The following is a 17,814-nucleotide window of genomic DNA, read 5'->3' on the forward strand; positions in this document are numbered from 1 at the left end:
GCTCCGCGATTGGCTACTTTGGTCTAGCGACGGCGCGCTCATGACATCACACGCAGTCCCCTTCCGGGCTACAAGTACGTGATGACGAAAGACGTTCCTTCTTTGCCGCATCTACTGCGAGGTGAGGTTGTCTCTGTTGTCGGTGGGCTCCGGGAATCCAAAGCCATCAGTTCTGGGGGAGCCCGCGATCAAGGTCGGACATTGGGAGCTTGCGTTCTGCTTGTGTCCAGGCACGGCGAGCATCCGATGGATCTGGCAACTCTGGGATTCGAGCGCGGTTTGGGGCTTTCAGGCCTCCACCCCTGAGCCGTGCCAGGATGGCGCCATCCGGATAGAGGGCTCCTGAGTTTGGGTTGAGTAGACTCGCCCTCTGAGTCTTTGCTTCTACATGTAGCCTTTCCGGCGCACCTGGAGCTTTTGCAGAATAGTCTGGTTGAAACTTGCAGCCTTCTGACCCCAAGTGTTTGTATTTCAGAATGAAGACTATTCTCAGCAACCAGACCGTCGACATTCCGGAGAATGGTAGGAACCTGGCGTCGGCCAGCTTCAGTCCCCTTCCCGTGTGGCCCGTGCCCTCTCCCCAGGCCTAACGAGTCCCCTCTCTTCCAGTCGACATCTCTCTGAAGGGCCGCACGGTCATCGTGAAGGGCCCCAGAGGCACCCTGCGGAGGGACTTCAACCACATCAACGTGGAGCTCAGTCTCCTCGGAAAGAAAAAGAAGCGGGTGAGTTGTGTGCAGGCTTGACTTGGAAATTGAGCGGCTTGAATGGTGTCAGGTTGGGGGGGGTTGCTACATGAAGAATTGCCTGAGTCGAGAGAGTGCGGTGGTCATGAAAGGAGGCAGATCCACGCTGGAGACACTGAGGACCGACCCGGGTTCGATCTCAAGGCCACCAGAAGCCAGAGCTGAGCCACGGCGCTGTCATCTCAGGATGTTAAGACCTGTGAGAGGGAAGCAGTGGCACCGTCTATTTAAAAAAAAAAAAAAACACCTGGTTGAGATTCATCTTTTCGGGGAGTGTAGTTTTTTGGTGAATCCTTAGACCCTGGAGATGGTCGCTTTCCGGAAGTGAAAGGTGATGCTCCCGGCACAGCAGTTGGTGTTTCTGAGTTGTTAATAAGAAGTAGTGGGTCTAAAGTAATAAAAACAACTGTTAGGCGCCCCCCCCTTTTTTTTTAACCTGTTGAAAACCTTAAGCTCAGCTGCTTGGCAGGTTCTGAAAATGCATGTGCATGGGGGGTTGAACCTGTTACATCGGGACCTTCTGCTGTGGGAGTTTCTTTGCCTTACCATTGTACTCTCCTGCCCTCTGGAAAGAAACTTAGGAAGCTTTTGCTTATTTGCCTTTTTTTTTTTTTTTTTTTTTTTACAGCTCCGAGTTGACAAATGGTGGGGAAATAGAAAGGAACTGGCTACTGTCCGCACTATCTGCAGCCATGTACAGAACATGATCAAGGGTGTTACACTGGTAAGTGCTTGGCTACTGTGTTTTGGGAGTTTTCCTCGTGTATGCTTGATAAGTGTAACGTCAGTGCTTACTGCACAGAATAAGCCATCTGTGCAGTTTAGTGGGGGTCTGAGTCCTGCAACTTGGAAAAAAGTAATTTTACAAATATAACTTTGTAAGGGTTTTTAGAATTAAGTTAGGGGAAAGATAAGATACAGTGTTCTGTTGGCTTATGATTTTTGTGTGTTTGGCATACTACGGGACAAAATGATTCCTAACTGATTCCTGTGCTGGGAGGTGTGTGTGTGTGTGTGTTTTGGCTACTCACCAGCTCTTTGTGCTGGGGATGAATTGGATTTAGAGCTCCCCCGGATCATTTTAAGTATTACCCCTTTTCTGAAGTTCATGTGGCCAATTAAAATGTTTACACTCACCTCTGCTTACCTGTAAACCACCTGATTGTTTTCCTATTTACCTTGCCACCTGACGTACTTAGGTGCTAATAAAGAACTTAATGACTAATATAGAAAAAGCTAAGAGTGTGTGGTCTGGGATGTGGCCCAGTGGATAAAGCACTGGATTCTCAACCATGAGGTCCTGCGTTAATTGCCAGCAGCACGTGCTATGTACCAGAGTGATAGCTGGTTCTTTCTCATGAATAAATAATTCTTTTTTAAAAAAAGAAAAAGCTAAGGCATAGGAGATAAAAATGTGTTCATTGTTTTTTTTCTCCCCTCCCTTATTTACATTATTTTTACCAGAGCACTGCTCAGTGCTGGTTTATGGTGTAGGAGATTGAACCTAGGAGCTTGAAGCATCAGGCATGAAAGTCTCTTTGCATAATCCTCCCTTATTTACCTGAACAATAAACAGCTATCACACCCTCCCTTATTTACCTGAACAATAAACAGCTCTGGCTTGAACTTTGGTGCCTCAGGCATGAAAGTCTTTATGCATAACCATGATGTTATCAGCCCTGCCAGATAATTTTTTTTTCCAAAGAATCTACAATACAGTGCACAGACACAGAAACAGTTGTGTTAGTTTTTTGTCAGGTCTTGTTTCTATTGTCACATTAAGTATCACTTGTGCACAGGGAGTGCAATATAAGGATACTAAATAGTGTATATAATTTTTTTTCTCAGGGGAGTTATTGCTGGGGCTCAGTGTCTGCATCATGAATCCACTTCTCCTGGAGGCTATTTTTCCCATTTGGTTGCCCTTGTTGTGCTTGTTGTAGTTGTTAACTGTTGCCATAGCTATTGTTGGATAGGACAGAGAACTGGAGAGAGGAGGGAAAGACAGACGCCTGCAGACCTGCTTCACTGCTTGCGAAACGACCTCCTACAGGTGGGGGAGTCTGGACCTGGATCTGACACCGGCCCCTGTGCTCTGCACCATGTGTGCTTAACCCGCAGCGCTACTGCACAACTCCCTAAATAGTACATATAATTTAAGTAACTTTGAATTGCCTTTCAATTTTTTGCTCATTTTTAATGATTTATCTGTCCAACAGGGCTTCCGATACAAAATGAGGTCCGTGTATGCTCACTTCCCTATTAACGTTGTTATTCAGGAGAATGGGTCTCTTGTTGAAATCAGAAACTTCTTGGGAGAAAAATACATACGCAGGGTTCGAATGAGGTCAGGTATGTGCATGTTCCTTAAACTATTGCTGTATACATGTGAAAATTGGTGTTTGGGTTGCCTTTGTCTCAGTTGCCCAATTTAATACCTATAATGAAACACTGGTCAGGATACCACGTCTTTATACCAATTGCAGTTCCATTAAGCTTAAACATTGAATAGTTGGCATGGTAATTTGTTTTATTACTGTTTATTTATTGGATAAAGACAAATAGAGAAGAGGGAGAGACACTTGCAACCCTACTTGACCACTTAAGCTTCTAATCGGAACAATTCATACCTAGCAGGTGTTAAACACCAGAAGCAGTAAAGGGGATTGTCATCGCTTGGGAGTTAACACAGTCGGTTGAGCTTTGAACTACTAGGAGATCCCTGGGATTGCGTGTGCCAGAATAATGGTTTTGTTCTGTCTTTGAAATATTTCGAAGGAATTTAGTGTTAGGCCTTTGCCACACTTATACTAATCTCAGAATAGTGCAGATAAAGAGTAATCATACAGGGTCACTTGGTTGCACACAAGTTACAAGGATGCTGGTTTGAGCCCCCAGTCCCTATTTGCAGAGGAGAATGCTTTTTGCAAGTGGTGAAACAGTTGCAGGAGTCTTTACCTCCCCCTTCCTTCTTGATGTCTGGCTATCTATTCAATAAATGCATGCAAGTACCAGGAAATACGTGGGACAGTGTTTTCATTTAAGGGGTTAAAAGACAGCTCCTTGCATGAAGCTAAGGCTAAGCCCCAGTCTCCCCACCTACAGGGGTGTCACTTCACAGTTGGTTTGCAGTTGTCTTTCTCTCCCCTCTCTGTCTTCCCCTCCTTTCTCCACTTCTTTGTCCGATCTAACATTATTTTCCCTTTTGTTGCCTTTGTTTTATTGTTATAGTTGTTGTTAGACTGGAAGGGAAGACAGAGAGAAAGACACCTGCAGACCTGCTTCACCACCTGTGAAGCTACTCCCCTGCAGGTGGGGAGCCAGGGGCTGGAACCAAATCTTTATGCCACCCTTGTGCTTTGCGCCAGGTGCGCTTAACCGACTGTGCTACTGCCTGACTCCCTACTCATTAAGTTTTTTTAACTTAATGCTCTTGATGCTTTTGTACTTCAGTGGGGTGAGGAGAATTTTTTTTTTCCTAACAGAGCACTGCTCATCTCTGGCTTATGGTGGAATTTGGGGCTGAACCTGGGATCTTTATAAGAATACGTGGTCTAAATTAATCTTTGATACTCCTGATGTGCACACAGCTAAGCTGTTAGTTGAATACCATTTTCAACTCCTTGATTGATCAAGCAGGAACAGTGTTACAGATTATTTGCCAGTAGGCTTATCACTAGGGTTTGATATGAACCACAACTCCCAGTGGGTTTGTTTTTTAAGGGTGGGGCTAGAGAGGGACAAGACAGAATTCCATCATACCTGTAAAGCTTGCCACTGCAGCTGCTGCCTGTGATAACCATGTTCAAACCCATGTCCTTGCACATAGTAACATGCTGTGTTTTCTACAGGGTGGTCCACCCCCAAGACCCCACATTACGTTTTGTTGCATGACAGTTTCACAAGTTATATAAAGGATGTGACAAGGAGCTTGAGGCATCCAACTCCAATGCTCTGACAGTTGAACGATTTCCCTGGACAGAGTTTAAGACCAAGTAGAGTTTTTTGGTTTTTTCCCCAGAACACTGTTAAGCTTGGGTGGTTTTTTTTGTTTGTTTGTTTGTTTTTCCTCTCTAGGGTTATTGCTGGGGGCTTGGTGCCTGTGCTACCAATCCACTGCTGCTCCTGGAGGCCATTTTTTTCTACTTTGTTGCCCTTGTTTATCATTGTTGTTATTATTGCTGCTGTTGGGTAGGACAGAGAGGAGGGGAAGACAGGGAAAGATAGACACCTGTGTACCATCACACTTTTGACATGACCCCTGCAGGTGGGGAGCCTGGGGCTTGAACCGGGATCCTTATGCTAGTCCTTATGCTTCACACCATGTGCACTTAACCTGCACTAACGCCCAACCCCTAATCTCTGACTTTATGCAGGGTATTGAGCAGGCGTGAAGTTCTGTTTGTATGACCATTAAGCTGTTGCTACCTAAATAGATAAATGATTGAATATGATTTGTACGGTTTGATTTTTATGTTGAAACGAGTGGTGAAGCCCTGCTACAGGTGTGTCTCTCCTACCCCTTCCCTCAGTTCCTTCTGACTCTATTCAAAATAATAAAATAAGTAAACACCCTCCCTTTCTAGGTGTTGCATGCTCACTATCGCAAGCCCAGAAAGATGAATTAATTCTTGAAGGAAATGACATCGAACTTGTATCAAATTCAGGTTTGTATACTGAGTTATGTCTGAATCTTATACTTAAATAAATATGAAGTGCTTCTCATTTGAGGTTTTTACCAGAGCACTGCTCGGTTCTGACTTGTTGGAGATTAAACCTGGGACTTTGGAGCCTCAGGCATGAGTCTTGATAAAGTCTTTTTTTCTCTTTACAGCTGCATTGATTCAGCAAGCTACAACTGTTAAAAACAAAGATATCCGGAAATTTTTGGATGGTATCTATGTTTCTGAAAAAGGAACAGTTCAGCAGGCTGATGAATAATCTCTATGGTGTGTTCTGTTTTATTAATGCTTTAGTTAGTGCTTTAGGTGATTTAAAGTAAGCTTTTTCTGTATAAGTGTACTGGAGTTTTTTTTCATTTCTTTTTACAGGTGTCCAACCACACAAGCAGCAAAATAATGGATGATGTGTGATCTCTTAAAAGATGCAATAAAAGCCATTACTGGTTTGGAACTTTTCCTCGAGTTGGCTGTCCTTTTCAATGGCTCAGAAATGAATTTTAGTGTACTAAGGATTTTAACAAAGAACCACAAGCAGTTTGAATTTGGGTTTTGAAGCAGTACTATTTTCCTGGCATGTATAGAATAGTGGGCAGGTCTACTGATTTTGCATAAGCATAACTGATTGAGGACTTAGCAGTAAGAGAAGGAGAATCTGGGGAGTCAGTCGGTAGCGCTGTTGGTTAAGCACATATGGCACAAGGACCATCGTAAGGATCCCCAGCTTTCCACCTGCAGGGGGGTTGCTTCACAAGTGATGGAGCCAGGTGTCTGTCTTTCTCCCCTCCTCTCTCGATTTCTCTGTTCTATCCAGCAAAGAAAAAATGGCCACCTGAAGGCAAAAAAAAAAAAAGACTCATGTGATACCAAGATGAAACATAAACTTAATGTTTGAGAATCCCAAAATATACACTGCCACCTCCTAAGTCACAAGCAGAACTTGAGTATGAGGCAAATATGATTGAGTCACTTTAAAAATAAATCAGTGAAACGAGTTGAAAGCTGTGGGCCAGGGAGATAGGTTGCTTGGGAAGATGTTTGCTTTGCTTACCCACCATCTTTGTTTTAGTGAGTGGTGAAGATTGTCAAGTAGATTGCAGACAAAGATTTAAAACTCAGAATAGCACTGGAAAGGTGTTTTTGGAGTATTTCAAATCTGACTTTAAGAGTTGAAGAAATTTACAAATGGCTACCAGCAGTGTCAGTATATAGTAATGACTTGGTAAATGAAGTCTGGTACTCCTCAGGGAAGATGTCTTAGTGTTTTCTCCAACTCCGAATTTTAGGTGTTCGCATTTTGGGAAGACATACAGCTAAGTTGCCCATTTGGCACATGGAATGAGGAAGTGTTGGCAAAGGATAAGAACAATACCAAGCTATTCTTACTCCACAATTGGGGCTGACCAAAGTAGTCACAGCTTGGATGCTGTGCTGCTTTGCGTGTGAATAGTGATGGTGTGTGGCCCTGGTTTGAACCTAGCCCCCACTGCAATGAAGGAAGCTTTAGTGGTACACATGTTAGTGTGCAGGGATCCAGGTTCAAGCACTGAAACAGTGCTGCAGGTATTTTACCTTCCCCCTTCCCTCTCATCAAATAAAGATAACATTTCAAAAATCAAATAAGCCAGTTTATTTGGAATAAATTAAATTGAGAATTATAATAATGACAGTGATTTGACCTCATTTTCCAGAGGTTCCTTAAACACACAGGCTTGGTAGTAAAAGATAGGCTATAAATATACAATGTGACTGCATAAAATGTCACACAAGTTGAAATCTTTAGGATGGTAAGGTTCCCCATGAGTCACGTTAAATTTTAGTCCTGTCAGAAACTATCAGTTTATAATTGATGGTTTGTGATGTCTCAGTTGAGATATGGACAATTTAATGTGATTAAATTGTCCATAATGTGATTAAATGTGGTTATATTTACTAATTAGACTTCTTAAAAAGACATTAGAGGAAGATAGAAGAACCAGATACCACTCTGGCACATGTGCTGCCAGGTACTTCATGCTTGAGACTCCAAAGCTTTATCAAAGTGTAAGAAACAAAGTGAAGGTTATTAAGTCATGAACACAGGGTACATTAGTTGACGAGCACATATTTTGAGACTAGGAAAGCAAAACCTAATTACAACTTTAAGGGGTGGGGAGATAACATAATAGTTGTGCAAACATTCATGCCTGAGGCTCTGAAATCCCAAGTTTGATCCTCTGCTCCACCATAAGCCAAAGTTGAGCAGTGCTCTGGGGGAAAAATAGGCTGAGGTGTACAGGCAGGCCTTTCTCAAGTAGATAGGTTAGGCTCACTGTGCTATGCAGTCACTGAATCCATATGAAGCAGGGAATTGTGCCCAGCATAGAACTGTTCAATTCTAGTTTATGATGGTGCTGGGGGATTGAACCTGGGACCACTGGTGTCTATAAGGTTTTTCTGCATAACTATTATGCTGTCTTGCCCAGCCCTTTACTGTGAATGAATAGTTGAGGTCCAGGATACAATGAAGATCAAGAACTCAGGCAGTGTAATGAAATAGAATTAAAGTGGGTCTGGGGAAGAGCTCTTCAGTATGATCGCTGGGTGTATTCTCAGGCATTACCTTTTTTTTTTTTTTTCTCTTCTGAGACAAAGAAATTGAGATTGAAGGGGGGAGATAGGGGAGGAACCAGACAGCTGCAGCCCTGTGTGAACACTTGTGAACAGCTTTCCCCCTGCAGGTGGGGACCAGTGACTTGAACCTGTATCATTGCACACTGTAATGTGTGCTTAACCAGGTGAGTCACTGCCTGGCCCCAACATATTTTTTCTAATCAGAAGTGTCACAAGGGTGTATCAAATAGTCCTTAGCGTTTACTCTCAGCAGATTGTCTTCAGGTTCAGATCACTTTTCACTGATTGTCATCACCTTCTTTCCCATCAATAACGTCTTTGTATAATACAGGTTTGCCTTCTGAGTTGCCAGTATTTAGAGCTGGAGTGGAATTTTAAACTGTCTCATGCTGACACTTAGCTAAGAACTCTCTTTTGGCCCTTCTTTAATGGTATGTGTTGGAAGTTCTTTGCTTTCCACAATTTTCTTCTCTTTCGCTTGTGGAAAATGATAATTGATAAAAGTAGTATCAGAGTAGAGAAGAAGCAACAACCAAAGAATATCAGTGGTTTCTTCTGCACAAGAAACAAGCAGACAACACACTCTGTGTGTTGATTCTGGCTGCATCCAGGACCACTATGCTCAGAAGGAAAGCCATTGTTTCTGATAAGTTGGTTGTAAAACAGTACTGACGATTTAGCTTTGAAATCAGATGTGAAGAAACCAAATCTGGATTTAGACTTTTCTTCAGTCAGCTTGAATGCATAATAGCCTTTGATTTTGACTTTGTCAATCAGGTTTGCTGGGAAAAGAATTGGATGAATGTTTAAAAAGTGGACTAAAGAACTCAAGATTTACTTTCATTGAATCACAGCATGCTAAGGTCATTCTCATAAAAGTGGTTCTTACTTACCAGACTTTAAACATAGATGATTAAAAGGAGTTAAATAGGGAGTTGGGCAGTAGCGCAGCAGGTAAAATGCACCTGGCGCTAAGCGCAAGGACCAGGCTGCGTAAGGATCCTGGTTCCAGCCCCTAGTTCCCCACCTGCAGGGGAGTCGCTTCACGGGTCGTGAAGCAGGTCTGCAGGTGTCTTTCTCTCCCCCTCTCTGTCTTCCCCTCCTCTCCATTTCTCTGTCCTATCCAACAAGGATGACATCAATAACAATAATAGCTACAATAATAAAATAAGGGCAACAAAAGGGAATAAATATTTTTTAAAAAATTTTAAAGAGGAGTTAAATATATGTAATAAGTTAAATTTTTTGAGGGGCGGGAATTGGGCAGTAGTGCAGCGGGTTAAGCAAGCGAACGAACAAAGTGCAAGGACTGGCATAAGGATCCTGGTTCGAGCCCCTGGCTCCCCACCTGCAGGGTAGTCTCTTCACAGGCAGTGAGGCAGGTCTGCAGGTGTCTTTCCCCCCTCTGTCTTCCCCTCCATTTCTCTCTGTCCAATAAAACAAGGACAAAAGGGAATAAATAAATACAAAAAAATTTTGAGGGGCTGGGTGGTGGCGCACCCGGTTGAGCACACTTTACAGTGCACAAGGACCCAGGTTCTAGTCCCTGGTTCCTACCTGCAAGGAGAAAGCTTTGCGAGTGGTGAAGCAGGGCTGCAGGTGTCTCTCTTTTTTTTTTTTTTAATATTTATTTTCTTTTTGTTGCCCTTGTTTTTTATTGTTGTAGTTATTATTCTTGGTGTTGTTGTTGGATAGGGCAGAGAGAAAGGGTGAGGGGAAGGGTAGACGGGGAGAGAAAGACACCTGCAGACCTGCTTCACTACCTGTAAAGGGACTCCCTACCGGTGGGCTCGAGCCTGAATCCTTACACAGGTCCTTGGGCTTAATCTGCTGCGCTCCTGCCCAACTCCCTCTCCCTTCTTATCACCACCTTCCCTCTTCTGGCTGTCTTTCCAATAAATGAAGAATTTTAAAAAGTTAAAAACTTTGAAGTATAACTTTGATCTATAAATGATTCAAAAACATGAGGGAGAAGAAGGGAAAATAAAGGCCACTGTTGGGGCCAAAGTTCAACCTGGGTGGTAGAAAAATACAATATCCATGTGAACTATCTTAGGACACAGCATAGGACCTCTTTGTTTTCGTTTTGCTTTGAGACAGTATGTTTAGGCAAAAAAGCTTTGGTGCCTGAAAAATCCAGGTTCAATGAGCACCACTATTAAGCCAGAGTTGAGTCTTTTTGTTGTTGTTTTTCCTCTCCAGTCGCTGGGGCTCGGTGCCGGCGAATCCACAGTTTCTGGTGGCCCTTTCATTTATTCAATAGGACAGAAACTGAGAGGGAGAAAGGCACCTGCAGACCTGCTTCACCATTCCCTGCTGCAGGTGGGGAACGGGGCGGGGGGCGGATCATCAGGATCCTTGCGCTTAGTATTACGTGGCCACCACTTGCCCCTCAGAGCTGAGCAATTCTATGGTATTTAAAGAAATAAAAATAAATAAACGTGGTCCGGGAGGTGGCTCAGTGGTAAAGCTTTGGATTCTCGAGCATGAGGTCCCGAGTTCGATCCCCAGCAGCACATGTGCCAGAATGATGTCTGGTTCTTTCTCCTATCTCTCTCATAAATGAAAACCTTAAAAAAAAAAAAAAAAAAACCTCAAGGGAGTTGGGCGATGGCGCGGCGGGTTAAGCGCACATGGTGCAAAGTGCAAGGACCGGCGTAAGGAACCGGTTCGAGCCCCGGCTCCCCACCTGCAGGGGAGTCGCTTTAAGCAGTGAAGCAGGTCTGCAGGTGTCTATCTTTCTCTCCCCCTCTCTGTCTTCCCCTCCTCTCTCCATTTCTCTGTCCTATCCAACAACGACGACATCAATAAGAGCAACAATAACTACTACAACAATAAAAACAAGGGCAACAAAAGGTCAATAAATACAAAAAAGTTAAAAAAAAAAACTCAAAACAGTGGCGTTTGTTTGGAGGAGTGAGATTTCACATGCTTTTTTTCTTGTTCAAAAAGAATATGCCTGTCAAGTTTCCTTTAATGAGCAGACCGTGCAGTGCGTCCCCGCCCCTCGCTCTTCACCTTTGTTGGGGATGCCCAACTTCCCCGTACCTGCACCTCACCTTTCAAAGCCTCCTGAACGTACTTCTCCAAATAGTACTTTCGGAGCTCATCGTTCTCCAGAGACGGGTCATCGACACCGCTGGCGGTGATGTAGACGTCCAGGTCTCCATAGTTGCGGCGGATCCACCGCAGCACCTTACGCTGACCCCAGGGCAGCACGGCCAGGCGGCTGGGCGAGCTCAGGCAGGTGATGTCCTGCAGGAGCTGCACGTCGCGGTCGGCGTCTGCGCGGCCGGCCGGGGGGCGCGCGTGCATCACCAGCCGGGTGGTGAAGTGGTTGAGCGCGAAGAAGTCGGCGGCGCCGCGCACCTGCCGGCGCTCCTCGGCGGTGAACTGCGGCAGCGCGGAGCGCGACAAGCCCTGGCGCCGCTTGGCGGCGATGTACTCCCTCATGGCGGCCGGGTAGTCCCCGCTCCCGAAGAGCGGCTCGGCGAACCAGGCGATCTCGAACTGGAGGAAGCGCTCGGCCGCCCGCAGGTGCGAGTCCACGAAGGGGTCGGCGGGCTCCGCCCAGTCCGAGTGCAGCGACAGCGACAGCGCCCCAAGCTGCGCAGGCCGGTACTGCCGGTCGTACAGGTGCCAGACCCGGACGTGCGCCATCAGCAGGTTGTGGGCCGCCCGGTAGGTGTCGTTGCTCGTGTGGCTGTAGACGTCGCTCAGCCGATTGGGCTCATTGATGGTGATCCAGAGCTTCACCAGGTCGCCCAGCTCTCGGAAGCACAGCCCCGCATAGTCCTGGAAGGCCTCGATCGTGGCCGGGTTCAGCCACCCTCCACTCTGCAGCAGCGGCGTGGGGAGGCCAAGGCGCGCCTGGGTCGGGTAGTAGAGCGTGACCATCGGGGAGATGTTGAGCTTCAGCCCCTCACTGACCACACACCTGTAGTACCTCAGAACTTGTCGATTCACCGACGACAGGTTACCGGTGGGCAGGATGGAGGGCCAATCCAGAGCAAACCTGTAATGAGTGACTTTCATCCTGGTCAACATCTCCAGTTGCTTTTTGACGCTGACGAAATCCGTGCACTGGGCTGGCCGGGTTTTCAGCCTCACTCCTTCCACTCGATGCAGCAATCTGTTACCTGTCACGTTCCACACATACAGGTGAGGGTCCTTGAACTGTGGGGAGGAAGCCGCCAACTCGGGCTGTGGACGACAAGCACATCATAGTCTGAGAACAAGAGAGGCCTGATCTTAGTTTGCCTTCCACTGATAGTAGAGAAAATAAATAGTTCTTATGCCCCCTCTATTTTTAACTCTTATTAGTGACAATATTGATATACAAAATTCTAAGATAATGGGTATAATTCCACACCTTTCCCACCACCCTCCATTTCCCTCCCTTGGAAACTGCATTAGTTCTCCCAAGATCACAGATATAGGTTGGCTATTATTTCCATATCTCTCTTCTCTCTCTCTCTCTCTCTCTCTCTCTATATATATATATATATATATATATATATATCCATTCTCTCTATGACCCTGCCTTCTCTCTTTTTGTAAGTCACACCTATTATGAGTGTCCTTTCTCTCTTTCTCTCCTCCTCTTCTCACTCTGGGTCCTGATGGAATTGGAGTTCAGAGCCTTCTTGTCCCTGCCCCCCTTTTGTAATTAGGACAGAAAAATTAAAAGGAGAAGGGGAGATAGGGAAAGAGAGACACGTGTAGCACTGCTTCACTACTTGTGAAGTTTCTCCCCCTACCCGACCCCACATGTGAGGGCTGGGAAGTTAAACCTGGGTCCCTTGTGCATGGTGATGTTTGCACGCAGCCCTGTGTGCCACCTGATTCTTATGTCCATTATAATGACCCATGGGTTCCTGGTGATGTCAGAGAAAAAAACCTCCACTGAAGCCCCTGAGATTTCCCAGGGAGAACAGAAATCATAGGGGAGGAAGCACACCCTTGACTTGGAAAGCAAGCTATTTTTTAGAAAGCGCAAAGAATCTGTATCCCAGTTCACTTATCCTCAGAACTTAGGTTATGTAGTGGGGTCTCACATGATTGTGTTCTCATGCATCAGGAAACTGGCTAAGTGTTCTTAGTTGAAAGGAATTACAGAGCTGGGGAGACAGCATAATGGTTATGAAAAAAAATTTCATGCCTGAGACTCTGAGGTCCCAGGTTCAATCCCCATCACCACCATAAGCCAGAGGTGAGCAGTGTTCTGCTCTTTCTCTCTTTCTCTATGGGTCTCTCTCATTAAAATAAAATAAAACGGGAGTGGGGCGGTAGCGCAGCGGGTTAAGTGCACATGGCGGTGGTGGCGTGAAGCGCAAGGACTGGTGTAAGGATCCAGGTTTGAGCCCCTGGGCTCCCCACCTGCAGGGCAATCACATCACAGGCGGTGAAGCAGGTCTGCAGGTACTATCTTTCTCTCCTCCTCTCTGTCTTCCCCTCCTCTCTCCATTTCTCTCTGTCCTATCCAACAACAATGGCATCAACAACAATAATAACTACAACAACAATAAAAAACAAGGGTAACAAAAGGGAAAATAAATATTAAAAAATTACAAAAATAAAATCATATTGCAAAAGATGAACATGTCAAACTTTTCTGCTAATTGAAGGCACAGTTAAAATTCCAGCTGGAATTCAGATTTCACTGAAATTGGCACTTGGGATTAGTGGAGCCTCCTGAAAGAGCGCGGTGGGTGGAACAGCCCTAAAATGTGCTAAATGGCACCTCTCTAATGATGTTCATCTCAAAAGCTCAAGCAATGCGCATGCGTGACTGTGCCCTCTCCCACCCTTACACTGTGAGCACATACCATTTTCTCACCCAGTAGAGATTACAGAACTTTGTCTTTACATGAGATACTTGGATTATGAGTGGGGCAAACAGTAGGGCCCCAGCCCCTCAAAGTTCTAAATTGACTCTTAGATCTGATGGTGTCTTATTGCCTGCTTCTCAACCAAGAAGACAGCACCTATTTTGAGTCCTACCCCTTCAAACTTAAGGTTGGCAACTGAAAAGGTTGGCAAACTTAAGGTTGGCAGAGCAAGCACGCCAACTTTACAGGTGTGCTATGAGGAAGTCAATGATGGAAACATTCTGTAAACAAAGGTGTCCTGACTTGGGCTTTTCCCTGGTTACAATGATTGCCTGCTCACCTCTAGATTTACAATGATTGCCTGCTCACCTCTCTCAATTTAGAGTCTAAATTGAAACAAAGGGCTTAAAAGCATCTCTTAATTTAAGATTATGAAGAGAATGCATAAGCAATGTACTTGTCTTAAAGTATCTTTTCTTCCCATGATTGAATTTTTTTATATTTAGTTGTTTATTTTTTTCCCTTTTGTTGCCCTTGTTGTTTTTCACTGTTGTTATAGTTATTGTTGTTGTTATTGATGTCATCGTTGTTATACAGGACAGAGAGAAATGGAGAAAGGAGGGGAATACAGAGAGGGGGAGAGAAAGACAGACACATGCAGACCTGCTTCACCACCTGTGAAGGGACTCCCCTGCAGGTGGGGAGCCAGGGGTTCAAACCGGGATCCTTAAGTCGGCACCTGCTCTTTGCGCCATGTTTGTTTAACCCAACTCCCCCCATGATTGAATTTAAATGTACCCAGAACATGATAATTAGCCTTTGGTAAATATTTTTCCTCTAATTGTTTTCTCCTGTGTCATTCTTCAAAGTATAATTTCAGAACCATATCACTGCCCACTTGCCATCTGCCAGCCTGAGTTATCTAGAACATTAAACTGAGAACATTGATTATATGTGCATGGAGCTAAAGCTATATATAATTATTTGAGTAAAGTTTTTCTAGCTTAGATCACCAGATTTAGGTGGTTGGGTTTTTTGTTTTGTTTTATTTTTATTGCCACCAAGGTTATTGCTGGGGTTTGCTGCTTGTATGAATCCACTGCTCCTGGCAGCCATTCCCCCCGCCACAGGCTTCTTTTTTATTTGATAGGACAGAAAGAAATTGAGACAAGAAGCAAAGATAAAGAGGGTGTCGACAGAAACACCTGCAGTACTTGCTTCACTGCTCATTAAGCTTTCCCCGTGCAGGTGGGAGTGGAGGCTTGAACTGGGTCATCGCAAGGTGACGTGTGCTCTTCACCAGGTACACCACTGCCTGGCCCCGTTAGGTTTGTTTATTTGTTTGTTTTTGGCACCGGGGTCTCTTGGCTATGATTTCACTACTACCAAGCTGGCTTTTATTATTCATATTTCAGAGGGAGAAGGGAAGACCACAATACTGAACACCTCCCAAAGCTAGAACATACCCATGTGGTATCAGGGCTTGAACCCTGACTGTGTACCTGCCAGGGGGAGTTATCTTCTGACCCCCATTTTGATATTTTTAAGCCTCAATACAACAGGGAATTCATTTAAATTATTATTATTTTTTACCCAGAGCACTAGTCAGCTCTAGCTTATGGTGGTACAGGGGATTGAACCTGGGACTTTGGAACCTCAGGCATGAGAGTCTCTTTGCATAACCATTATGCTATCTACCACTGCCCTAACTTATTTTTTATATTTATTTATTTATCCTTTTGTTGTCCTCGTTTGTTTTCTTTTATTGTTGTAGTTATTATTGTTGTTGATGATGCCATTGTTGTTGGATAGGACAGAGAGAAATGGAGAGACTAGGGGAAGACAGAGAGGGGGAAGAGAAAGATAAACACCTGCAGACCCGCTTCAGCCTGCGAAGCGACTTCCTGCAGGTGGGGAGCTGGGGGCTCAAGCCAGAATCCTTATGCTGGTCCTTGTGCTTCGCGCCACCTGCACTTAGTCCGCTGTGCTACAGCCCGACTCCCACAACAAGGAATTCAAAGTGTGTTTACAAGAAGCATGGCCACCTCTCCCTCTGTATCTCTGTCTCTATCTGAAAAAGTCATCCTAGAGTGGTGAAGTCCTGACAATGACATAATTAATTTATTAACAAAATAAAAAAGGGAGGGCCTTGCAGTGGCACACCTGATTTAAGTGCACACATCACAGTGCACAAAGACCCAGGTTCAAGCCCCTGGTCCTCACCTGCAAGGTTGGAAAGCTTTAGGAGTGGTGAAGCAGGGTTTCAGGTGTCTGTCTCTTTCCATCTCTATCTTCCCCTCCCATCTCAATTTCTTTCTGTCTCTAACCAATAATAAATGAAATATAAAAATAATAATAAATAAGGTCTTAAATGTTCTCTTTAAAAATTTTTTAAAATTCTCTTTATTAGTGGTCCGGGAGATGGTGCAGTGGTAAAACTTTGGACTCTCAAGCATGAGGTCCCGAGTTCGATCCCCGGCAGCATATGTGCCAGAGTGATGTCTGGTTCTTTCTCTCTCCTCCTATCTTTCTCATAAATAAATAAAATCTTTTAAAAAAATTATTTTTATTGGGCTGGGGAGACAGCATAAAGGTTATGCAAAAGCCTGAGGCTCTGAGGTCCAAGGTTCAATCCCCAGCACCACCATAAGCCAGAACTGAGCAGTGTTCTGGTAAAAAAAAAAAAAAAAAAAAAAAATATATATATATCTTTATTTATTGGATAGAGACAGGCAGAAATCAAGAGAGAAAGGGGAAATAGGGAGGGAGAAAGACAGAGAAATACCTGCAACACTGCTTCACCACTTGCAAAGTTTTCCCTCTGCAGGTGGGGGCCAGGGTTTTAAACCTGGGTCTTTATGTATTGCAGCACATGTGCTCAATCAGGTGCGCCACCATCGGGCCCCAAGTCTTTTTTTTTTTTAATATGTATTTATTTATTCCCTTTTGTTGCCCTTGTTGTTTTATTGTTGTAATTATTATTGTTGTTGTTGTTGTTGTTGGATAGGACTGAGAGAAATGGAGAGAGGACGGGATGATAGAGAGGGGGAGAGAAAGAAACCTGCAGACCTGCTTCACTGCTTATGAAGTGACACCCCCCCCATTCAGGTGGGGAGCCAGGATCCTTTTTTTAAAAAATATTTAAATTTTTATTTGTTTATTTATCTATTTTTGAACTGGGATCCTTATGCCGGTCCTTGCACTTTGCACTACCTGCGCTTAACCCACTGCGCTACCGCCGGACTCCCTGGCTCCAAGTCTTAAGTGTTATCACCATATAAAATAAATGGGGACTATGTGACGATATGGAGATGTTAGCTATGGTGATAATTATTTTGCAACATGTATGTATCACTTTAACACACTATACCTCAAGCTTACACAGTACTGTCAGTGTATCTTAATGAAGTTGGAGAAAGGAAGAAAACAATGTAGAGTACATAGTATGTTCAGTATTCCCAAATGTTACATAGAAGGAGGGTAGGGCTAGATAGCATCATGGTTATGCAAAGAGACTTTCCTGCCTGAGGCTACAAAGTCACAGTTTCAATCCCTGCCACCCCCTCCCCATCACCAGAAGCTAGAGATGAACAGTGCTGTAGTAGGGAAAAAGAGAAGGAAAGAAAGAAAGAAAGAAAGAAAGAAAGAAAGAAAGAAAGAAAGAAACGGAGAAAAATTAAGCAGAAAAAAATATGTGAGAGGGTGAAAGGGTCAAGGTTACTATTGTTGTTGTTATTATTTTGGAATGGAGGGAAACCTTATTGAGAAGGTGACATTTGGGAAAATATCTGCTAACAAAGGAGAAGACACATGGGAAGGTCCAACGGGTTATCAAAAGGCAAATTACACAAACTTACCAAATAGCAAGAATTACTTCAAGAGAGCACTTATAATTGCTTTTGGCAAAACAAAAGATCTATATAATTATTTTTTCTCATATAATCT

General features: G+C 44.3%; 3 protein-coding genes across 7 annotated transcripts in view; 2 read left to right on the forward strand and 1 right to left on the reverse strand.

Annotated features, from left to right (window-relative positions):
- The window catches only part of UGDH (UDP-glucose 6-dehydrogenase), a 102,834-nt gene that overhangs the window by 64,370 nt on the left and 20,650 nt on the right, over positions 1 to 17,814 (forward strand). The window lies entirely within an intron of this gene.
- Positions 66 to 5,879, forward strand: RPL9 (ribosomal protein L9). 3 transcript variants are annotated; one of them, XM_060188204.1, is made up of 8 exons: positions 66 to 121; positions 476 to 522; positions 610 to 725; positions 1,375 to 1,470; positions 2,966 to 3,098; positions 5,333 to 5,413; positions 5,581 to 5,695; positions 5,798 to 5,879. In XM_060188204.1, the coding sequence occupies exons 2-7, from the start codon at positions 477 to 479 to the stop codon at positions 5,685 to 5,687; spliced, it is 579 nt and encodes a 192-aa protein (XP_060044187.1). In that variant the 5' UTR covers positions 66 to 121; position 476; the 3' UTR covers positions 5,688 to 5,695; positions 5,798 to 5,879. The 3 variants fall into 3 exon arrangements, with proteins under 3 accessions (XP_060044187.1, XP_060044188.1, XP_060044186.1); XM_060188205.1 differs by lacking the exon at positions 66 to 121 and adding an exon at positions 176 to 193; XM_060188203.1 differs by lacking the exon at positions 66 to 121 and adding an exon at positions 229 to 352.
- Positions 7,481 to 17,814, reverse strand: part of KLB (klotho beta) — a 53,663-nt gene continuing 43,329 nt past the window's right edge. Inside the window, exons 4-5 of the mRNA XM_007522786.3 lie at positions 11,098 to 12,241; positions 7,481 to 8,820 (exon numbers count right to left, since the gene is read on the reverse strand). Coding sequence (XP_007522848.1) covers positions 8,435 to 8,820; positions 11,098 to 12,241 — 1,530 coding nt within the window. The 3' untranslated portion in view covers positions 7,481 to 8,434. The remainder of the gene's footprint in view (positions 8,821 to 11,097; positions 12,242 to 17,814) is intronic.

Source organism: Erinaceus europaeus, chromosome 3, assembly GCF_950295315.1.
Source record: "Erinaceus europaeus chromosome 3, mEriEur2.1, whole genome shotgun sequence".
Lineage (NCBI taxonomy): Eukaryota > Metazoa > Chordata > Mammalia > Eulipotyphla > Erinaceidae > Erinaceus > Erinaceus europaeus.

Coding starts and splice junctions, on each gene's coding strand:
- RPL9 (XM_060188204.1), top strand. CDS start 477: ATGAAGACTATTCTCAGCAACCAGACCGTCGACATTCCGGAGAATG. Junction 1,471..2,965: donor TGATCAAGGGTGTTACACTG/GTAAGTGCTTGG, acceptor TCTGTCCAACAG/GGCTTCCGATACAAAATGAG. Junction 5,414..5,580: donor CGAACTTGTATCAAATTCAG/GTTTGTATACTG, acceptor TTCTCTTTACAG/CTGCATTGATTCAGCAAGCT.